The sequence below is a fragment of the Brassica napus genome, chromosome A5 (genome assembly GCF_020379485.1).
Source record: "Brassica napus cultivar Da-Ae chromosome A5, Da-Ae, whole genome shotgun sequence".
In the NCBI taxonomy this organism is placed as follows: domain Eukaryota; kingdom Viridiplantae; phylum Streptophyta; class Magnoliopsida; order Brassicales; family Brassicaceae; genus Brassica; species Brassica napus.
The window spans coordinates 24,274,345-24,298,928 of NC_063438.1; the positions used below are offsets into that span (position 1 = coordinate 24,274,345).

The following is a 24,584-nucleotide window of genomic DNA, read 5'->3' on the forward strand; positions in this document are numbered from 1 at the left end:
TCTCTTGGATGATGTGGTGGTCCAGAGGGTTTAACGATCTCTGGAACGAGATGTGAGCTAAGTAAGGAAGTGTTGTGGCCGCTATGACCAGCAGCGTGGTGAGCCAGAAGATTGGTGCAGGTGCCAGAGCTTCGAGGAGCATGTGGAAGATGTTGCCTGATATTTTTGGAGGTAACATGCCAAGAGGGCAAGGAAGACGTACCAGGTGAAGATACTTCCCCAGATCAAGGCGTGTTGGATCCAAGTGAAGTGGCTCATGGTTAAAGCGATATGTACATTCACTGCCCGGATGATGCAAGTGAACATTGCGGTTCCCATTGCGTTCATGTCTGCTGTTTGGCCATTGAAACAGAAAGATTGGACATGGAAGATGCCAAGGTTGAGGGCGAAGATGACTATGGAAGCGTAGACTCCATTTCCTATCCATCGAAGAAAAAGTTCTTGGGGCCTTGCTGGTACAATGCAGGGAACTATAGAGAGAGCCAAAGAGATACTTAATGTTAGAAGAAGGGTCTGAAGTTCAGATTTGGTGAAATTTAACTGAACCGAGAGAAGCAAACCTGTAAGCAAACTTCTGAAGACACGTCTTGCTCAAAAAGTGAGAACAACATTGAACAGCAACAAGTAGGAGTCGTTGTATGGCTTGACTAGAAAACCCGGTGAAAGCTTCAAAGTAGAATAGAGTTAGACCAAATAATTAATTGGGCTACATAAAGTTCAGCTTCTTTTAGCATACAAGTGTTCCATACCACACAAGTAAAACACTCTTCACTATGAAAAATGTTTGAGCTTGACACTATGCTTTAGGAAAAAATGGGATTGCATGTTTATTAGGTTCCAGTTTATTACTTCGTACGACGAATCTAAAATTGGCATACACGATAAGTTGTTTAATGTTTTAGTTATTTTAAAATGACTAACAAGTTTTTATGGTATAAAATAGCTAGACAAAGTTACTACAGGTTCACAATACTGATTCGACAATTTCAAAAGAGAGACATATGAAGGATATATTATATTGTAGTTGTGTCTAATTAAGGAATTTAAAGAGATTAATTAAGTGGCACAGTGGTATCTCAATCCCTCATGCCGGTAATTAGCATAATGAGGAGAAAGGTGAGGAGTTGAAGAAATGGTAGGGACTTGGATTGCTTCACATGGCAGCTGCCAGCTCACATCTTCTCACAACTTGGTGGATTTGATCCTACTTTTCTTCCTTTCTCAGTCTCCTCTATATAATTTCCTCTTGTTGAGCCTGAAGTGGGCCTACTAGGGCTGTGATGATGTGCATAATGTGAACTTCTTCTGTCTGCAGGCCCGATAGTAATTATTTTTGAAAACATGGAATTGAAGAACATATTTTTCCATGATTCTTTCTGTTTTCTGCAAGTAGAAAAGTAAACCTAAGAAGTAGAACACATACACATCTATTTATTACTCTGACCAACCGATATACATTCACTCTAATGCCATCCTTTTAACGCTAATCATGCAGATATGTGGGCCACGGGTTAGAGTCTAAAATAGTCACTACTACTACAAGTAATCAATTTGCTTGGAAAAGTAAAAAACAACTATAAAACCAACATTATCTTGTTTTGCTAGCAGAAACTAAACAGAGAAGTCTTTCCTTCACAGTTACATATCCACATGTATGCTTATCATTATATACATGCAGACATAGTAATGGTTTAGTTACTATATTTATATTCCGAGAGATATAAAAAAATTAAACCTGGATGAAAGGAAACGTAATTGGAAGCTATAGGCCTGTAGTTGACGAAAAGAAAAAGCTATAGGCCTGTTTGCTGAACAAAATCTACCTCACTATTTGTATCATCACCATTATAATCACATACCACTTTCTTGTTTTTCTCACTCATTATGACGATGAATTGGATGATGGATACAGTGATAATGGAAGAAGAAAAAGAAGCCAGTGGGGTTTAGAGGGGTTTTAGGCCTAATGCCTACAACATAGGATGGTTGTTGCTTTGGGACAATGAAGTTATTTACTTACGCATCTATCAACTCTTTCCTTTTTTATTTTGATTAGAAAAGCAAACCCTATCCCTATATACCAGTTTAAATTAATAATACTTGTAACCTTGTAAGTAACGGAACAAAAACAAAGAAAATTACCAATAATAAAATAGTTGCCCAAAAAAAAAAAAATTCAAATTATGCATCAGCATCACTATCCTTTTTTTCTTCTTTTTTGCAGGCTGCAGAGCATTCCTCAGCCTTATGGCCAGGGCCAGTTCAACATTCTTAAGGGCCCTAGGATAAAAAAAGATATTTACCCTTTAAAATTTATATACATATAATATTTAAAATATATATAAAATTTAATATGTAATATTTTGTATATATTTGTAATGAAAATAAAACTATATACATATCAAATAATTCTAAACCTTTTTTATTTTGATTTATTATATTTATAATTTTTTATATATACAAATATAGATTTATAAAAAAATTAGACCCCTTAATTATTATTATTATACGGGGGACACAGGCTTGGGCCCGGAACAGTCGCACCGCTTGTCCCCCACTGAACCGGCCCTGCCTATGGCCTCATTTCCATCAAAGATCAATAAAAGAAAATAAACTAGTAGAAGGCTTGGAACTAATTTATGAAAAAGTCTACAAACATTTCATATTTACATAGATGGCATATATGTATGTCAAATCGTGCATGACACTTAATTTGGAAGGAAGTCGAGTTTGATTCCGGACCGTCCATTTTTCACATCAATTAGATTACTTTCCACACTATTAAATTTAATTTTGTAAATATGATTTAACAAACAGTGAGGGTCACTGCATCATTACATACAAGTTTATAACTAACTATAAGTGTCATTTATCATATAACAATATATTTATTTATTTCAGTGACAAGAGTTATATTCATGCATTAAGCATAGGCAGAAGGCTAGACGATGTCAGCTAGAATAAATGAATGGAAATGGACAGATCATGTTTATATTTTAGAATATAGTCCGTGGAATTTTCATAAAATTGACTGATCAATTAGTTTCTTGTTTTGGTTAATGCCAAACTCAAACGGGGTCTGAAACGTTACTCTAAAAGGATTCGTATCAGTCAATTTTATTTATTTCATTGTTTTAGCAATTTCTCTACTCTAAGTAAAATTAATTATTCCTCCTATTTTTTTCCTACTTTTACAAATTCGTTTACCAATGTAAGAGTATTTCACTACGTGATATATGAAAAAAGGAAGGCAAAACTGATTGCCTATAAACGGTCCAGTGTACTGGAGGATAGTACCTGGAATTACCTTTTTTTCTTTTGGTTTTATGTGCTTTTTCCCTTGGTTTCAGGGAAAATGTTAGGAGCGCAGAATAAGAAAATACCAGCCCAAGATGAAAAATTTACGGTTTGAGCATTTGGGTCAACAATTACTATCCATCCTTAATCAGCTATAGTCAGTATATAGTATCAGAACATGTAACATGATAAAAAAATGTAACATGATCTCTCGTGGAGTATTTACTATCTCAGTAACTTTAGTCCTTTATATACATTTGATCACGATATGCGTGCAACGATTAAGTTATTCCTGAAACATCTCTTATATATCTAATTTCTCACATATGTATTAGGATCCAATTCCCACTAAATCATGCTTCCACCATTTATTTTGAATTTAGTTCGTCCATAAGGCTCTCGACATGCATGTATCATTTTGGATAAGGTTGTGAGTCCCCATAGGAACTATGAAAGTGAACGTTGAACCGAATTATGGTGAAAATATGACGAGAGCTTCCTTCTTGTCTGTCTCGAAGCTTTTATATTATGTCCAACGAACTTTCATGTTTCTTATACAATATATTTTCCAATAATGTATACATGTGTACATATATAAAAGATAAATGGACCTATACCCATTAATCGAGCTAAGCAGATTCATTGATACATAATTATTCATTAACTCGTATATGATGGTTTAGTGATGTTCAATCAAACCTAATGTAGATAGATACAGCATCTAATTAAATACCGCACTCATGTTCTATTATATTTATAAGGTATTAATTCGAGTCTGTGATTTTGCAGAACTTAAGCTCTACGGCTAGCGCGCGAAACCTATCATCACAAACTTAAGGATTTTTAACAGGTATAACATTTAAATATTAATCATCTTATTATATTGCCTGCAAATATGCAATCACGTTTTGGAATCGTTTATAACAAACACCAACGAAAATATGCGTGTTTAGTATTTGTTAAGAGTTCCATTAGTGGAGCAAGAAGATGGGAATGGGATCGGGAGAAATATGTTAAGAGGTCAGTTTCAGGACCACCAAGAAGATATATATGTCAAATTATGAAAATAAGGGAAGTTTCCGATAGAATCTCGAGTCCGTTGAGCTTTGACTTCTTTACACGGTAACCAAATTTCACTTCAAAAGAAATTGAACTTATTACCAGTTTTTTAATATTCAATATGCGGATCAGATATTCAGATGAGATCCAAGAAAAACAGACTTAGTATTAGAAAGTGGATTGGTTACCACGCTAATAACAGAAATAATAGGATCATATGTTATTTGACTATTATGTTATTGCATAGACCGAAGTTCAAATTCAATTTCCCACATAGATGTTATTTTATTTCGAAGAAGGTTCAAACCGTGGAGAATATTTTTATACATTCACAGATTTCTCCTACCACTTAACCACAACCATGCGGGTAATTTATTGTCATTTTAGTGTTTCGTTATCCTGACGTGTGCTTCTCTAGTTCACAACAAACACACAACTGGGGTCTCGTGTTTCGTTTGTAAGAACTATTGAGATGGTTATAGAAACACAAAAAAAATAGTTAATGGTTACCACGCTAATATTCAGATCTACTAGACTTATGTAGTTAATGGTTACTTTACCTACATATCTAATACTACTAATTACCTATATTTCTACTACTGATTAATAATATGCAAAGAATCGATAATAAACATTAGGTTTTTTTTTTTTTTGAAACACAAACACTAGGATTCTAAACATAGATATATATATACACCCAAAGAAAAAAGAAAAAAACATAATTTGAAATTTCAAGGTTGAAACATTTGAACTTTTTTGTATGTAACAGTAATTAATAATACTGTATGGAGAAGACATGATCCGAGATAATTTAATTTATCTTGTTGGAATAAAAAGAAAGTATGTTTTTTCTCGAAGCAAAAAGCCAAAATGTTTAGAAAGTTAGTGTCCTTTGATGGCTCATCATAAACAGAAATAAAAGTGTGGAAGCTCTTTATTAGTCGCATGTGGCATCGAAGGCAAAATCAAAAGAATCTTATGTTTGGGCCTATTGCTTCGGTCACAAGCATTAAATTCATGTATACTACTACTACCATTAGTTTTTGACTAAACAAATTGCTTTTATTTCTATCCTGAAATATAATCATTTCAGTTTAGTATTGTTAGGTTGTTGATCAAGCATAAGAAGTAGTATGTTCTATGAAACTTAAAACTGTGATGGTCTGTTGTATACATCTATTCTATTAAAACAGCAGATTGACCAATTGATAAAAGTTGTGTTCAATTATGTATTCCTATTATTTAGGGGTAATTTTTATAACTGCATCATTTATTACTTTTTTATATAACCAACTTTTATTTACAGGTCATTTTTTTGTAACTGCACCACTTATTATTTTTTTATATAACCATGATTTTGTTTATAACTTCCATTTGATTCTCTCATTTCCGGACCCACTTATGTCAAAGTCTACGGTTTCATTCAGCAATAATCAGTCCTTTCTTTTTTCTGACATCATTTTTTTCTTTTTAATTATATTACACTGTTCTATATTCGAATTATAATTATTAGAGCAAATTATCATTTTAATCTATTATGGACCATATTAAATTAGGACCCATATGAACACCATTAACACAGTCCCAATAATAATACTAATATCAATATAGTTAATGAATGTTAAGGTATATATTAGCCTATTTAAATCATATACTGTTTTTTTAACAATCGTATATTAAAATTTAAATCTATTTTATTAAATCAGAATCATGCCAATTTATAAGTGTTATGTCCAACTAATTATTCCCATGTTTTACTCTTTCAAAAATGAAATATAATTCTTTATTTTATGTAACTAAATATAATATTCTGGTTTCAGAGTTAAAAAACTTAACTCTCTATTAATTTACAAAGCACATAATGTTAAAATAAGATTTATTAGGGTTTAACTGGATTTTTAATAGAAATAGAAAATTTATATAAACTCATTTAGCTTAACAGAGTTTAAATAAGTTATTTAATTAACAACATTTATTAAATGTGATTTTACTTAAAGTTATTGAAGACCATATTAACCATATATATAGATATATAACATAATATATTAGAATTTATCTTTTTCAAACACTTTTCAAATATTTTGTTCAGTTTTCGGTGCAGGTTGAATTTCATATTGATTTTCGGATATAACATTTTTTAAGGAAAGTTTAAGTATATAGGTCTAATAGAGTATGAGACTTTAATTTTCAGATCTTTTTAAGTACGGATATTTTTGACTATTATGTTAGGTAACTAATAAAAAAATATAATATATTGCAAACTTTATAATTTTTTTTAAAAAAAATCTGAAATGCATATAGTATGTGAATAGTTATGCAGTTTGACATATTTAATGTAGTTACCAAAAATTATATTCAATTAAATCAACATTTAATATAAATACGATTACAAAAAATAACATAAATATAAAAGTGTTATTTCTCAAAAACGTTAAAACAAAAAATATACCCGCCCTTTCAAGGGCGGGTCAAAATCTAGTATACTGTATATTATTACAGTAGCTTTATTCATAATCTGAAATTATCTATTCTATTAAAACAGCAGATTGACCAATTGATAAAAGTTGTGTTCAATTATCTATTCCTATTATTTAGGGGTAATTTTTATAACTGCATCATTTATTACTTTTTTATATAACCAACTTTTATTTACAGGTCATTTTTTTGTAACTGCACCACTTATTATTTTTTTATATAACCATGATTTTGTTTATAACTTTCATTTGATTCTCTCATTTCCGGACCCACTTATGTCAAAGTCTACGGTTTCATTCAGCAATAATCAGTTCTTTCTTTTTTCTGACATCATTTTTTTCTTTTTAATTATATTACACTGTTCTATATTCGAATTATAATTATTAGAGCAAATTATCATTTTAATCTATTATGGACCATATTAAATTAGGACCCATATGAACACCATTAACACAGTCCCAATAATAATACTAATATCAACATAGTTAATGAATGTTAAGGTATATATTAGCCTATTTAAATCATATACTGTTTTTTTAACAATCGTATATTAAAATTTAAATCTATTTTATTAAATCAGAATCATGCCAATTTATAAGTGTTATGTCCAACTAATTATTCCCATGTTTTACTCTTTCAAAAATGAAATATAATTCTTTATTTTATGTAACTAAATATAATATTCTGGTTTCAGAGTTAAAAAACTTAACTCTCTATTAATTTACAAAGCACATAATGTTAAAATAAGATTTAATAGGGTTTAACTGGATTTTTAATAGAAATAGAAAATTTATATAAACTCATTTAGCTTAACAGAGTTTAAACAAGTTATTTAATTAACAACATTTATTAAATGTGATTTTACTTAAAGTTATTGAAGACCATATTAACCATATATATAGATATATAACATAATATATTAGAATTTATCTTTTTCAAACACTTTTCAAATATTTTGTTCAGTTTTCGGTGCAGGTTGAATTTCATATTGATTTTCGGATATAACATTTTTTAAGGAAAGTTTAAGTATATAGGTCTAATAGAGTATGAGACTTTAATTTTCAGATCTTTTTAAGTACGGATATTTTTGACTATTATGTTAGGTAACTAATAAAAAAATATAATATATTGCAAACTTTATAATTTTTTTTAAAAAAAAATCTGAAATGCATATAGTATGTGAATAGTTATGCAGTTTGACATATTTAATGTAGTTACCAAAAATTATATTCAATTAAATCAACATTTAATATAAATACGATTACAAAAAATAACATAAATATAAAAGTGTTATTTCTCAAAAACGTTAAAACAAAAAATATACCCGCCCTTTCAAGGGCGGGTCAAAATCTAGTATACTGTATATTATTACAGTAGCTTTATTCATAATCTGAAATTATTCATAATTAAACCCTTTAACAAAAAAAAAAGCTTTATTCATAATCAGTTGTTCAAAAAAAAAAAAGCTTTATTCATAATTAATTTTTTCTTTTTGACTAAAATGAATACAAAGAATGTAGTACTGTATGTGTTAGTAAGTTTGATAAGATAAATGAAATTAGTCTATGATCATTACCCTTATCAATAAACAATGGACTAATCATGGTAATTGAGAAACTAATATTTCTTGTTAGCGTTGCTCTAGCATTTGTCCTTTGGAAACTGTTAGGCTAATTCAGTTCTTAAGTGTTTTTTAAACTTTTATGGACATTTAGATTTAGCTTTATAAGCAGAATGAGATCCAAGTTATACCTTGTATCAATTGTTCATTATTCACTTAATGAAATTCACATTCTTAGCAAAAAAATATAATATTGTGATCCCGCTTGTTCAGGCCTATTTTCCCATTAATCAAAATGCTTTCTCGATGACTGATTAAATTTTAGAAGAATTTGTTTCAGTTACTGTTTTTCTTACCTCACTTAAATAGATAAAATTGTGCAAATATTTGGCGGTTTAGCGTCGAAACTGTGTTTCTTTCAATTACTACATGTAGATCCAGAGGAACAAAAATTATTGTCCTGTCGAGCTAGTTTCGTTGTTCTTGAAGGGTCCTAACTCCTAACTATCTACATGCATCAAAATTTGTGTCTGTTTGACTGTTTTGTAACTTCTTCATCTGCTCTCATTACTCTTTTGAATGTGAGACTAACTCAAAACGATGTTCCAGAACGCGTAAAGCTGAACTTCTTTGTGGAAAAAAAAGTAACAATTGATAACATAAGTCAAAAATACACACAAGAAAACGTCAAATCTTAATCACTTCAATTTTTGCTACGAAGGTTGCATATTTTATGACAAACAAGAAACATGTTTTAAAATACTGCTAGATACGAGTTATGGTGTTCATCATTTATTAACCGCCGACAGTTTCATATTTTAAAAGGTAAATTGTGTGTTACTTACGTATGTTTTAGAAAAAGTGTATTAGTTACGTAGGTTTTCCTAAGAGCTAATTTTAATAAACTACCCAGTTCTACCCTGAGTCCTTGACAAACACACACACACACACACACATATATCAAATTATATATATATATATATATATATAAGTAAGGGGGCATGGTTTAGAACTTAGAACTGAAGCATTTGGAATTAGAAAGTAAGGGTTTATACACTTAAATTATTTTAGTAATTAAAAGAAAATTCTACACTATTGTCTTGATTCTGCGTTAAGATTTAGAATATTCACATGTAAACTTTCTTTCTCCTTGTTTGGATTTCTAAACCATTCTAAGTTCTATAAATATGTTCAAAAAGAGGTTCCGTATACTTCTATATATATACTAACTATACAACCCAAAAATGGCGACCTCTTATAAAGGAAATATAACTTCATGAGATATACTTTTTTGTTGAAATGTATACCCGTGGAAGATATATGTATGGACGATTATGTATATGAAGTTAATAATTTTTATTATAGAATATTAAGCGAAGTCATTTAAACAACAATAATAATCAATACTGGCATAATGAAAAAAGTATAAATTTTTCAAAGATTCTGCGTAAAGTAAAGAAAGTGGTAGATAACACGTGTACGTGCAGATTCGAGTTATTAGTTTTTATAAAAATGATAAACCCTTACATTGTTATAAGCGAATCAATAAACTTGAATATACTGTATATGATGATTTTATTTATATTTATATATATAGATACAGGCTGGCTTCTTATAGAAACTGGCGAATACATTAATCTGCTAAACGTAAACAAAAAAGTATAAAGAAAAATTCGTTTTTTGTGCGTTCAAACATATATCCACGTTGGGAAACTGTTTCATGTTGTGATATCAGCTCTTAAGTCAAATTAACAATCGTACCCTTTATGTCAAAATTTAAAGTTTGCTTCCTTTGTTGGCAATGCTATTCTATGCAGAGGCAACCCGTTCTAAATATCTTTCGAATTACTGACTGAAAAACTAACATATATCACACCCTTATGTTAATTTATGAACCATATGAGAAACTTTTCACTACAATATTAATCACAACTGATTATTATATATGAATATTTCGAATGGTATACCCAGTGTTACTTAAAAAAAGGAAACTCAAGTGTTCTATATACAATAATTACAAGAGTTAGTCTGGGTTGCAATCTAAATATATGATTATAACAAATAATAGCGTTATTTTAACAAATTATTAAATATGACAAAAAAATAAAAAAATAGCGTTAAAAAAAACAATTGCGTTAATTTCAGGTCTAATATTATTGGTAAACAGAATTGCACAAAAAAAAAACTCAGCCGTAGGACCTGTAGCGTCTGCATGAGCAACACGTGTCGGTCCAGAAGAAGACAATGGCCATGATTCTGTAATAATCATTTTTAACCAAAAAACCTAAGAAAATACACTAACAACTCTCTCGTATTTCAGTGTGCCACAAACCACTTAAATAATATTCCTCCCTTTTATATAATTTTTTTTTTAAAAGATCGCTGTTTCACAATGTAAAATATATTAAAATTGTTACTATCTTCAATATTTAAAACAGTTAAATAAATTACATCTATATTTTTTTTTCTAATTAAATTATTTTTAATTTATATTTTTCATTAAAATTTAGAAAAAGTAGAAAATTTAAATCTTTGTGTTTTAAACCACAATATCATATATTATATTTTTTTTTTGTCACCAACATTACAGACTCATATAGACTCTGTGAACCAAGCCGGGAGATGTTGATCCATGTGAACGACGAAAGACGTTTGTTTCCTGACACTGCGTGCTAGGTTATCCGCCTTTGTATTTTGCGTTCTTGGTACATGTATAATCTCTGATCTTGTGAAACTTTCTTTCAAAGTCTTGATATCTTCCAGATAACTTGCAAAAGCTGGCCACTTTTCTGGTTCCGAAACCATCTTCACCAATTGAGAACAATCTGTTGCAAACGTAACCTGGTATTGACGTAGATTCCTCATACATTCCATAGCCCATAGAAGCGCCTCCATCTCTGCGTGCAAAGGAGTTAAAGAAGTCCTTACATTCCTTGCTCCCATTAAACCTTCAAAACCTTCTAAAGTACTGAACCAGCCCTGACCAGAGAGCCTATCCCCCTCTTTCCACGAACCATCTGTAAAACACCATCGTCCAGAAATTGGCGGCAAAGATGCTTGAACCTGTGTACCCACCGTTTGGTCCTTCAGAATCTGTGCTTCTGCCCATAGTGTGGATTCCGTTTCCGCCAGCTTAAGAGTGTCCCTAGGGTCTATCTCCAGATTACTAAAAACCTTATTATTTCGTCCTTTCCAAATGTACCACAATATCCAAGCAAAGTGATGATCCTCCATCGGTGGAGCAACTCTCCAGAAAAGGTGATCCATATTTGTAAATAAGGAATTTGTCGGGAAAATAGATGGGTTTGTTGGTATCTTTGATAGCGCCCAAACCTGAATTGCTGGAGGACACTCAAAAAACACATGGTTAATTGACTCCTCATCCGCTCCACATCGTGCACAACATATATCTCCTTGGATCCCTCGCGCCTGCAAATTTTTCTTAACCGCGACACATCCTGAAACCAATTGCCAAAGGAAATGTTTTATTTTTGGTGGGCATCTTATTTTCCAACAAAAAGTCTTTAACATATTAACCGTAGGTCCAATTAATTCTGGTAATTTTTCCCTATCCGGGTAAATCCTCTCTACTTGATAACCTGATTTAACCGTAAATTTCCCATTATTTGTAAAATGCCACCCTTCCCTATCTACCATCTGGGTTCTGCTCAGCGGTATACTCTCTATGATTTTCGCATCCTGTGGGTCTACCAAAGTCCGAATAACCTGCGAATTCCATTGTCGCGTAGTGGAATCAATAAGAGAATCCACTGTGAGGTCGGGGTACAAATTATGTTGATTTTCAATATCATATATTATAAAACAGATGAAATATTTTATTATATCAGTATTTTCAAATTATTATATTTCTTTATTCACCAGAAGCCGCTTCAAAAATTCCAAATTATTGACAATTTAAATTACTTTTGTTTCGGAATAAAAAAATGAAAACTGGGTCCACATAATTAGGTGGTATTAATTTGTAATTAAATAATGTGACTTTCTGCAGCCATCATTTCTTTCTCGTTTAAATTGTGTGTATTAATCTTTACAATATTATAAGTTTATAACTCTTCAACATCGTACAAGCATTCTTAGAGTGAGATAGAGAGAATACTGGTGAGATAGAGAGATGGGCCATCACTCGTGCTGCAACAAGCAAAAAGTGAAGAGAGGGCTTTGGTCGCCGGAAGAAGACGAAAAGCTCATCAACTATATCAACACATATGGCCATGGATGTTGGAGCTCTGTTCCCAAACATGCAGGCATATTTTTATATATGGGTTTTGTTTCTTGAGTGATCTATTGATAAAAATATGTCTTTTAGGTTTCGATCAATTTGTGCTTTTGCGTGTGTGTTATATTCAGGTTTGCAGAGATGTGGAAAGAGTTGTAGATTAAGATGGATAAATTATTTAAGACCTGATCTTAAACGTGGAAGCTTCTCTTCTCAAGAAGCTGCTCTTATCATTGAGCTTCATAGCCTTCTTGGTAACAGGTAACATTAGTTTTTGAGAGAGTGTTATATCAATACCACTTTTGCTACCTTTCATCTTTTATATTAATGCAATAAAATGTTAAAAAAAAACAGGTAACATTACATATGTATGTGAATTATATATTGAACTGAAATTTCGTCAAAAGTGAATTACTTTGATAAATTTTATTTTTATGTTATGGATTTTTGACAGATGGGCTCAAATTGCCAAACATCTACCTGGAAGAACAGATAACGAGGTCAAGAATTTCTGGAACTCAAGCATAAAAAAGAAGCTCATGTCTCACCATCATCATGGTCATCATTATCATATCTCATCAATGGCGAGTTTGCTCACTAACCTTCCTTATCACAACGGATTCAACTCTACTAATGGCGGCGATGAAGGTTCAAGATTCATGTCAAATATCATCATCACAAACACTAACCCTAATTTCATCACTCCAAGTCACCTCTCTCTTCCTTCTCCTCACGTTATGACCCCATTAATGTTCTCAACCTCTAGAGAAGGAGATTTCAAGTTTCCAACCACTACCAACACAAACCAGTCTCATCAAGATCATAACAACCTCTACAACAATCTTGACATTTTGTCAGCCACACCAATCATAAATAGTCATCATCATCATTATGATAATGATTCCCAGCTGCCATCACTACCAGATCTCCCAGCGAGCACCATTTGCACTTATCAGGAAACCCTTCAAGATTGCGATGATGGCAATGAAGTGTTTGTAACACCATACAACAGTAATGGTGATGACCCTCGGAGCATTCCATTAGTGGCCACAAAGTTATTATGTGAACAAGTTCTTGAAGAAAAAATATTATCCTCCTCGCCAATTACACAAGACCACGGCCTTCTTATCCCCACCAAGTACAACTTGCAAATGCCTGGTGACCATCATAATCGAGTGGTCTCATACATCAATCACATGATCATACCATCATCATCATCATCCTCGCCATCCCCAATATCTTGTGGACAGTACGTCATCACTTAAGCAAGCCCTAGTCCTACTCCAACATGGGATTCCTAGACATGGGTACGTAATAAATACATATATAGAGTCTACGTACGTTTTTTCGATATCTAAAGAGGGAAAAGATTACATAAATAATCACCCACATGTGTTGATAAAGTCCTGTCCATATATTATTTTATACTACATAGTATAAGAATTTGTGATTGTTACATTTAATATTTTTATATATATATTGGCATATTGCATTTTATTTGTTTAATGGGTGACAACCATGAATGTTGCTAGTTCTTCCTCATGTTATTATAGTCTGTGTGAGTTGTAGGAAAAGGTTACTCCTACGTTGAATGGCCGCATACAAACACACACATGTACGTAAGCAAGCACGTATGCGTGGAGGGTGTACGATCTCTCTTCACGTCACCTACGTACAAATTGTGTTTGTATATGGTCAGTTTTGTTTTCGCCTCTCTATTGGAGATTACTGTTGTCATGATAGATCGTGGGGTCAAGATGTGGACTGTTGTAATTCAGTGCAACTTTCATGTACAATGTATCACTGGCCAACTGTGAGATTCTCTTTTTGGTCATTTTAAAATATTATCTTTGGCGAATACACACAAGCTATCATCAACCTTAAGTACTGGGTGTTTCATAATTAGAGCAGTGATAATTTATCAGCATATGAATAAAAAGAATCCTTGGATAATAAACTATCCACTAAAAAGAGTTTAAAGGTTAATGACCAAAACAAGATCTTTAAAAATTTATAACTCGACTCCAAGATTCAACAACACATCAAAACATGGATCTTAATACATCCGAGTTATTTATGAGATCGAAGTTTTCGATTTTTCTAGCCTGAAAGAACACAAGAAGAAGGGACTTAACCGGCCTATTAGATAACCGGAGATTCTAGGCGGTGACTCTGTGACGCCCTTTAGCTATTCTCCGAGCAATGACCCTCCGTCCACCTTTGGTTGCTTTCCTGTTCATATTCAGACATTCACTAGTCCAGTAAGTAAACATAAATCACTCGTAACACCAACTACAAATATATAAATGTTCTGATTACTTTTTATTAGTGAGATTTGATGGAAAGTTGTAGAATTTCCATCATTTAGGGGATTAAAGGTTTGATTTTCACATTATGCTAAGTAACAGAAGTAAAACTCTATTCTCGAAGTTACATACCGAGCAAAGAATCCATGGTTACGTTTGCGCCTGATGGTGCTAGGTTGGAATGTCCTCTTGGGGAATAAAAGCAATGGCTCACTTGAAGGATCAACTACATCACCCCAAGAACAAAGATATCATCAACACAGCAAAAAGTGTGCAACTTTGCAAAGTAGAAACAAACAATAGACTCAAAGCTGAAACATCTTATAGTTTTCATTACACGCACAGCTCAACCACAGAACATAGCCAGATTCATGACTCTAAAGACTAAAGCCCTGTTCGTTTGGTTGCCGCAGGTTTCGGCGTTAGCGTCAGCGTCAATGAAGACAGTTGTTGTTCGTTTCGCAGACGCTGCCACATATTATATCGCGACCGCAGGTTTTATCGACGTCGGCCGCAGGACGCGGCGTCAGACGCAGATTTCTGCGTCAACGAAACAAACAAAAATTGACGCAGAATGTTGACGCTGCCGCTGGTAACTGCGACAACCAAACAAACAGCCCTTAAGCCCACCTAAAGTTTAATACTTTCGATCTTGTTTCTATTACGTAAGCACTTTCTGATGATTCCCTCAAGGATCAAATTACCAATCTAGCTACTCACTAGAGACCGAAGTACCTTCTGGTAAGAAGAACTCGAGGGAAGGGAGACCAGATGGGTGGAGAAACCCACGTTCCGTGAGTTCCTTAAGTGTAACAATATCGTTACGAGGGGAATGGAGCCAGCTCTGTAGATTCGAAAACGACGGGGGAAAAAACGGCGGGAGTTCTGGTCCGTGAGGAGCTATCTGCTGAAACGATCTGAGATTGTTCTGTAGGAGATTCGTCGTCGGCTTTGAGAGGAAGCGATTCATCAGCGAAGCTCCCGACCTGATTAGGGTTTTGGCCGCCATTTCTTCTCCGAGATTGTGATTGCTTCTTCCCCTGAGAGCTTTTCACTCGTTCGAAGATGTGCGAGAAAGAAGAAATATCTATGGGCTATGGGCCGTAGGCCCAGTTTAGTAATTAAGCAAATCGATCGAACGATGTCGTTTTTGGTTAAATCAAAGACGTCGGAGAAAATCGGCATTAAATTTCTCATGTAACAAGACGGGCGTCTTAATGGTCGAAATTTAAAAGCTTCTACGCCTAAGGGCATCTCCAACCCTACTCCATTTTCAACTCCAAACATCATTATGGAGTAAAATCTTCTCCAACCCCACTCCATTTTGGAGTTGAAAATGGAGTAATGGCTAGGATTACTCCATTTATGGAGTAATCTTACCAATTACTCCATTTTGGAGTTGAACTTTTTTTATTTATAAAATAGTCCTTTGAATCTTTAATGTTTCTATTTTTTTACTTAAATAATATTTAAAATGATACAATAACATGAAAATAGTATATTCCACAAAAGATTATTTAATAATCTTAAATAAATGCATAAAATAACAGAAAACATAAATAATTAAAATAAAAATAAAAATAACATAAAATAAGTAATTTAATAATCTGGAAAAGAAGCTGAAAATAAATAAGCTCATTTTTCTTGCTCGATTTAGGAATATCAAAAATAAAGAAGCTCATTTTTCATTACGAAATGCATTAGTTGATCATTTGTGGGAAAAATATTCTAATGCTCATTGTTGAACCTATATATATGTTGTCTTTTTTAATGATTTCTTGTACTTTTTAATAATAAATATTTAATTCAAATAATTTGTATTTTAATTATTATCGTAAACATAAAATAATTGGGGTTAATTGGTAAATTTTTATAAGTATAAAATTTTATTTGCAATTATTAATAAAATAAAAATGAAATTATTTAAGAAATATTATTTTTGGAGTAGAAAATGGAGTAATACATTGGAGTAAAACCTTACTCCATTTTGGTGTTGCACCATTTTGGAGTGAAAAATGGGGTAATACATTGGAGATGCTCTAAGTGGAAGAAGTTTGAGTTTCAATTCTCGGAAAAAACAAATTATACAAAAAAATTAGAGAAAATGCTTACAAATTTTTTTCAGCATGACGTAAGAAATACCGTCAGGGATTGATCTCATAGGACTACTCATAGTGATGCAGTCATGTGTAAATCTTCGTAAAGCAGATATAATTATCGGTTATAAATTCTATGATGCACAGAGACGTCAGATTGATTGATGTATCCGTACCGAAGATGTTTCTGGGACGGGAACACTTCGCGGGGACACTTAGGAAACAAAACACAGACCAGATTTGTTTTGTTATTATCCTTTCTTAAACTTATTCACTTACTCTTTTTCCAAATAAAAGATAAAAATATAAGTTTATACTAGATTTTGAATTTATAACATTCTTTCTAATCTTTTTAGTTTATAAATTTTTATTAGATAAAATTTATAGTGATATTTTTCATTTTTCACTATATAAATATACATATATAATATTTTTATTGATATTTATATATTGACCGTATCCGTACCTCTAATTTTTTAGTTTTGCTATTTTCCATTCCCGTTTCCGTATCCGTATCTGTCTCTATATCCGTCTTAGTGCAATATAAATTGTAATATTTTCGTAATGCTTTTTATAATTTATAATAGTATAATTAACCAGAAAAAAAACAAGACAAACATTAACTTTAAGTAGAGAGTATCGTCTACAAAATCTACAATGCTGATGAATCTAGCTGCTATTTCAGCATCGTGTAGATCATTAGGCTCCACGGGTGAGGCAAATCATTCGGGCCTCGATATAGCCTTAAATTAGCTGTTTTGGGCCTCACTTAATTTTGTTACTTATAAATTAACGATTAAATAATGTAACGTTCTAAATTGAATACTTCTATAGTATTTGATTTAATTATTCGAGCGTCTTTCCAAATTCCAATGGAGAAATCATTTCCTTGTAAATTGTGGTGGTCAACGAAGAGAATCGGACGGTGGAAATTCCACGTGTCGCTACGCTGGAGCCGATCACACCGTCCAACTTAAAGAAAGGGTAAAGAGGCGGCGACGTGGATCCCAACTTAAAATGGGCTTTTATGTGGGGCCCATTTTGTCCAGCCATACAACAATGTATAAATGCCCACGTGGGACCCAAATTCTCTTTACCATCTGCCAATGCAGTGAGAAGTATATCATTATTTTATTTGGTTAATAGTTAATACTAATTATTTTGCTATTCTTTAGTGGATTTTACCTGATGAATATTATTACATTGGTTGTTCAACAAAAATATTATTACATTAAAATGAAACAATTTTAAATATAATTTATTGTTATAAGAAAATTGTGTGTTTTCGGCCAAGAAAATAGTTAACCAGAGGTAGGTTAATCATTTAATTCATTTGAGGTGACAAAAATAAAATCAATTCGTAGAAAAAGGTAAAAAAGTAGATATAATTCGTCGTTTAATCGCTTTTTGGCATTTTATCATTTGTCAAAGACCCTTCGCCAGAAGAATCATCTCCTCTCATGCCCCTATATCTCATAACACAATCTCAAAAGGACCCTTTTGTTCTTTTAATTTTATATGTCAAACGAAAAATCATAAAATTAAAATGAAAACGTTAATATTTTTTATTTGATTTATACAATTTGATAAAAATATTTCAAAAATCCAAAAACGTTGTTTTCTATATTTTCGAAAAAATCATCAAAATATGATTAAAAACGATTTTAAAATATTTTTTTTTGAATTTGAAAAGTATAGAATTTAAATATTTACCCATGGGTTCACTAATCCATAGGGTGGGTTAGGGTTTAGTTTTGATAACCGAGAAGGATTTGATTTGGGTTTTTAGATTTTGATTAAAAAAAGAATTATGAAATAGGGGTATAGGAGACTCTAGGAGCCCATAGGAGATTTAGCATTTTACATTTGGGGCACACCAGAAGTTGGCTCTCGCCAGAACCACAGCATCATCATATACTCGAGAGCTTCCTCTTGAGATCTCTCTGTCTCTATTTTTTTTTTCACAAACCTCTCTTCTTCATTCATCACTCTCTCTGAGGCACCGTTGGGCGATAATAATGGGTACTTTATCTTCTCTACTCATAACTGTTCCTGATCTCGCCGATCCGTTTTCCTTCTGATCTGATCAGTTTCCGCTTCTTCTTTTTGATCCAAGCGTTATTCGTTTTAGATTTCAGTTTCTTTGCAAACTCTGTGATTAGTGTTTATGATCTATCTAGCTGTAAACCTCTTTGCTCATAAGGTGTTTGTTAGATTGTGAGTGTCAATGATCATTTTTGAGGCTAGATTTGCTTGATTACTCTCGAAATCTCAGAGATTTGTCTTGAATCACGGCGAGGTTTGAGTGCTGGGAAAATGCAATTAAGGATTCTGGGTTTAAAGAAGTAATTAAAAGTCTTGATTTTTGAAGTTGTTATTGAATACTTTAGATCTCAGCTGTTTTACATGTGGGGAAGATCTTGCTTTGTTCAGTGGGCTTACTTGTACTAGAGTGGCTTATTTGATTTCGTGTTGTGAAACGCAGATGCCGCTTGCTCTACTCAGCTTATCGATGGAGATGGTACCTTTAATGTTACTGGGGTTGATCATTTTATCAAGGAGGTTAAGTTGGAAGAATGTGGTCTTTCTTATGCGGTTGTCTCCATTATGGGTCCACAGAGTAGTGGTATGTTTTCAAAGTCCTTTGAATGCAAAAGCTGTTGCTTCTTTTGGATCCATGCTTTCTGACGTCATTCTGGTTGAATTTGCAGGGAAGAGTACGCTCTTGAATCATTTGTTTGGGACAAACTTTAGAGAAATGGATGCTTTTAGAGGAAGGCATGTTCTGCTCTTTGTAAACATCGTTGGAAGAATAGTTTAGCTTTTATTTTAAGATTTTTTTAACCTCTCAAATTCCTTTGTTTTCAGGTCCCAGACAACTAAGGGAATCTGGATTGCTAGATGCGCTGGTATTGAGCCTTGCACCGTTGTGATGGATTTAGAGGGTACCGATGGGAGAGAGCGTGGAGAGGTGTGTAGCCTCGGTAGTACTTGTCATATGTGGTTCTTTTACTATATTGTATCACACACCAGTTAGTATCATTTTATTTTGAGCTTTTGCACTGATAATGAAGACTTTGATGAAGCTTGGCTTGTATTGCTTAGAGTCTTAACTTACGTTTATTTTTGTTGTATTCGCCTGTTAGGATGATACTGCATTCGAGAAACAGAGTGCTCTTTTTGCACTTGCTGTCTCAGACATAGTTCTCATAAACATGTAAGTGGGTTTCTTCCGCTCTCTCTTTCGTAGATATCGTGGAATTATTCTGTCTTCATCTTATAGCGTACTGGATCTCGGATTTCTAATGCAGGTGGTGTCATGATATTGGTCGGGAACAAGCAGCAAATAAACCTCTACTGAAGACTGTGTTCCAGGTAGGTGTCTGCATCTTCTTATCAAGATGAGTCATCTCTGATCCGAAGTCTTAACTCCATTTTCTTTTCCTTCTACATACGATCAGGTTATGATGAGGTTGTTTAGTCCGCGGAAGACGACTCTGATGTTTGTTATTAGAGATAAAACACGGGTATGTATGTATTTGTGTTTTTCCATTTACTAAGCCGTAGCTTGCACTTGTGTTTTCTTTTCATCCTCACTCTATTCGGATTATAAGTTGATGAATATTTGCAGACGCCATTGGAAAATTTAGAACCAGTGCTGAGGGAAGACATTCAAAAGGTAAAATAAGAGACAGTCTTTAGCTTTTATGCGCTTTGACTAACAATCCCTTATATTTGCTTTTAAATGCAGATCTGGGATTCAGTCCCCAAGCCTCAAGCACACAAAGAAACTCCACTTAGTGATTTCTTCAATGTACGTCTACTTAAACATTGGATAAGAACTTCATATCCTTCTTCTTTTGGTAGGATCAAGAAATTTGTTTTTTTTTCTTGTGTGACAGGTTGAAGTAGTTGCTCTCTCTAGTTATGAAGAAAAGGAAGAGCAATTCAAAGAGCAGGTCCGTTCACAATTAGCTTTACATTTTGGATGAACTCCAGGGTCACCTGACGTGATTTGCTCAACAGATGGCTTATTAATGCTTTGCTATAATTGTGTTTGTAAAAGGTCTATAATTTGAGACAACGGTTCTTCCAGTCTGTCGCACCTGGCGGGCTCGCTGGTGATCGACGAGGAGTTGTCCCTGCCAATGCGTTTGCTTTTAGTGCGAAACAGATGTGGCAAGTCATCAAAGAAAACAAAGACTTGGACCTTCCAGCACACAAGGTAATTGTGCTTGCTTAAGGCCCTTGCCCATCAGCCATACGTCATTGTTCCTTACAGTCCTGTTATTTATACGCTGCCTATACGCAGGTCATGGTAGCCACTGTGCGATGTGAGGAAATTGCCAATGAAAAGTTTGCTAGTTTTATTGCGAATGAGGTGAAATTTCTTGATACTGCTTTAAATTTTATTCCTTTGTGATTTTTTCGTTAATGTTCATATCTTAACGTTGTACAGAATTGGCGTGAACTGGAAGAAGCTGTACAATCTGGTCCTGTTTCTGGTTTCGGAAAAAAGCTGAGCTCAATCCTCGAGTCTTGCTTATCAGAGTAAGAATTTCGTGCTGAATTGTTCTGTACAGTTTTTTCTTGTGTGCTGACTTTATTGAATTATTGGTTTCTTAATGCATATATTATATTCTAGGACGGTAGGAATATCCTTTTCATGTGTGTCCTGATGTTTGTCATAGGTATGACACAGAAGCTACATACTTTGAAGAAGGTGTAAGATCAGCCAAGAAACAACAGCTGCAAGAAAAGTTATTGCAAGTAATACTCTCAACCTGTGTTTTGTTGCAATCAGGCGTCACCTGAAAACACTCAGGGACTTGCATAAAAAGCAGATACCTAGTATTAGGCACTCATTTTCTTATTGTTCTCTGCAGCTTGTTCAACCAACTTTCCAAGACTTGCTTGGGCATTTGAGATCTGGAGCACTTGAAAATTTCAAGAATGCTTTTGAGAAGGCCTTGAGTGCTGGAGAAGCCTTTTCATCATCAGCCGACTCATGCGCACAGTCTTGCATGTCTAAGTTTGATAAAGGATGCGAAGGTATGGCTTATTGTTGTTACTGCTTAAAATATTGTGATATAGTAGGATAGCATTTTGGAACTAGAAGATTATAATACGAAAGAAGCATTGAAAGATATCCGATATTGATTGGAAGTACTGAGGATATGTTTTGTTGCAGAGGCTGTTATTGAACAAGCAAAATGGGATACATCTAAAACTCGGGAAAAGCTTCAGCGTGACATTGAAGCCCATATCTCATCTGTCCGTACTGAAAAGTTGTCTGAATTGACTACTCTGTATCAGGTAAATAGAATTCTCAAGCAGAAAAAGCCATGCATATTAATCTGGACAATCTAGTCCTATCTGGACCTTCCTAATAGAATATGGCTATTGCAGTCAAAACTAAATGTAGCATTATCCGGACCGGTGGAAGCTCTCCTAGATGGAGCTAATGATGAAACATGGCCAGCAATAAGAAAGCTATTGAAACGAGAAGCAGAATTGGCTGTCTATGGTCTCTCTGATGCACTATCTGGTTTCGACATGGACAAGGAAACACGGAATAAAATGCTCACTGACCTTGAGAACTATGCACGAGGTATTGTTGAAACAAAGGCAAAGGAAGAGGCTGGAAGAGCTTTGATGCGCATGAAGGATAGGTGACTCCATTTTACTACTCTGTCATCACTTCTTTATCCATAACTTCCCTCGTTTGCACAGCTCTCCGATTAAACAAAGTTCTATCCAGGTTTGCTACAATCTTCAGCCATGATTCTGATTCAATGCCACGTGTTTGGACTGGAAAGGAAGACATCAGAGAAATCACCAAAATGGCTCGTTCTGCAGTATGATCCTCTACCTTATATAGCAATATCGCAGCACCTATTCGTTGACTTGGTTGCAAATTTTATATTTTGATGTTACCGTTCTTGTTCTCCTTTTCTAGTCCTTGAAGCTGCTTTCCGTTATGGCTGTTATCCGCTTGGATGATGAACTCGACAATATTGAGAAGACATTGACTCTTGCTCTGGTTAATTCTACAAGCAACAATGCTACCAACAAGAGCATCAGCACAATTGATTCACTCGCGTCAAGCACTTGGGAGCAGGTGACTTTAAAACCTCACTCAGTGTAGATAATGAATACATATAGGTCTTTAACTCTTGTTCCCCCCTCCTTAAGATATATAAAATCTCTATCCGTACCTTTTTATTATCAGGTTGCTCCAGAAAAGACGTTGATCACACCTGTACAGTGTAAATCACTGTGGAGACAATTCAAAAACGAGACAGAATATACCGTTACACAGGCTATTTCTGCACAGGTACGCTAATGTCTTTTGAAATGTTATTAGAATCTGATCTCTTTTCTCATTTGGTGGGTCACATTGAATTTCAGGAGGCTAACCGACGGAATAACAACTGGTTGCCACCTCCATGGGCAATGCTTGCCCTGGTCGTTCTTGGATTTAATGAATTTATGACTCTCTTAAGGTACTCGTCAACCACTCTTTTGAATTGACTTTGTTATGTTTTCATATAAAGGAGATTCTCCCTACTCACATTACCCTTGCTTGCATCTCTTTGTGGCAGAAACCCTCTATGGCTCTTGGTTCTGTTTGTTGGATACCTTGTTTCCAAAGCCTTGTGGGTGCAACTAAACATTTCAGAAGAGTTCCGCAACGGAGCGGTATGATCAAGATTTCCTACATCCTTTTCTTCAATTTGATATCAGTAATAATAATCTCTCTGAACTGCCAATGTTTAATCTGTGATCAAACAACAGCTACCTGGACTTCTTTCATTGTCAACCAAGTTCCTTCCAACGGTCATGAACCTTCTTAAGAAACTCGCGGAAGAAGGACAAGTTCCATCCACAAACACCAACCAAAATTCGATGAACTCCTCAGCTCAGTCGGAGGTTACAACCAATGGAGAAAGCAGCATCAGCAGCAGCTCTAGTTCGTCTCCAGTGAGATCCGTTCCCATTGACAAAAGTGCATAGAACAAAGAACCAGACAAGCTTAAGCTGTTTCTCCGAGCCCACGAACCTAGATACTTCAAATTTCGTTACCCGTACAAAAGGGTAGCTCTCTCATTTTTGGTGTTGATCAGAGGGATTCAGAGCCCTACGTTTATGTCACTGAAGGCATTTGGTTACACTTTCAGGTGCCAAAGCCTTATTGTATGTTACTAGACAAAGAATGTGTTGCAGACAACAAAAAAACTCATATGATTATGTAGTGATGTGGTTTATTGTATCTGATAAAAAGAATGTTCCTTGAAGAAAACCGGGTTTTTGGTTTATATGTGAGATTCAGATTTGGTTTGTTGATTGAAGAGAATTTCAGTTTCTATGGTAATGCAAGTTTTTTTTTACTCAGTTTTCAACTCGAAAAATATGATCTTCTGTTAGGCTTTAGACGGTTAGACCAACCTTCAAACTCTAAAGGAAGAACATAGAAAAGTGTTCAGATACAGTAAAAAGTGTACAGATAGAGGATAACGCCACGACGGTTTTTTTTTAATCTAACAAAATGT

General features: G+C 33.8%; 3 protein-coding genes across 6 annotated transcripts; 2 read left to right on the top strand and 1 right to left on the bottom strand.

The window, feature by feature from the left end:
- Window positions 1-12,499: 12,499 nt before the first annotated feature.
- On the top strand, window positions 12,500-15,034 carry LOC111215726 (transcription factor MYB26). Of its 3 annotated transcripts, none has more exons than XM_022719746.2 (4): window positions 12,500-12,657; window positions 12,761-12,890; window positions 13,084-13,936; window positions 14,183-15,034. In XM_022719746.2, exons 1-3 carry the CDS (start codon window positions 12,525-12,527, stop codon window positions 13,892-13,894), a joined length of 1,074 nt encoding a protein of 357 aa, XP_022575467.1. In that variant the 5' UTR covers window positions 12,500-12,524; the 3' UTR covers window positions 13,895-13,936; window positions 14,183-15,034. The 3 variants fall into 3 exon arrangements, with proteins under 3 accessions (XP_022575467.1, XP_022575468.1, XP_022575466.1); XM_022719747.2 differs by having other exon boundaries at window positions 14,199-15,034; XM_022719745.2 differs by having other exon boundaries at window positions 13,084-15,034.
- LOC111215727 lies at window positions 14,612-16,039 on the bottom strand. Of its 2 annotated transcripts, XM_022719748.2 has the most exons (3): window positions 15,671-16,039; window positions 15,068-15,161; window positions 14,612-14,861 (listed from the first exon to the last, which is right to left on the bottom strand). In XM_022719748.2, the coding sequence occupies exons 1-3, from the start codon at window positions 15,942-15,944 to the stop codon at window positions 14,789-14,791; spliced, it is 441 nt and encodes a 146-aa protein (XP_022575469.2). In that variant the 5' UTR covers window positions 15,945-16,039; the 3' UTR covers window positions 14,612-14,788. The 2 variants fall into 2 exon arrangements, with proteins under 2 accessions (XP_022575469.2, XP_048635830.1); XM_048779873.1 differs by lacking the exons at window positions 14,612-14,861; window positions 15,068-15,161 and adding an exon at window positions 15,163-15,531 and having other exon boundaries at window positions 15,671-16,021.
- Window positions 16,040-19,509: 3,470 nt separating this feature from the next.
- Window positions 19,510-24,376, top strand: LOC125608693 (protein ROOT HAIR DEFECTIVE 3; the record flags this gene model as incomplete). The annotated part of the gene is made up of 22 exons (XM_048779141.1): window positions 19,510-19,657; window positions 19,743-19,809; window positions 19,900-20,002; window positions 20,178-20,248; window positions 20,343-20,406; window positions 20,493-20,558; window positions 20,663-20,710; window positions 20,783-20,845; window positions 20,934-20,990; window positions 21,098-21,256; window positions 21,344-21,412; window positions 21,491-21,582; window positions 21,723-21,801; window positions 21,918-22,083; window positions 22,223-22,347; window positions 22,441-22,703; window positions 22,793-22,889; window positions 22,991-23,152; window positions 23,264-23,368; window positions 23,443-23,537; window positions 23,637-23,733; window positions 23,830-24,376. Coding segments are annotated over 22 exons (2,415 nt in total), but the record flags the coding sequence as incomplete, so codon positions are not given.
- Between the last annotated feature and the right edge of the window lie 208 nt (window positions 24,377-24,584).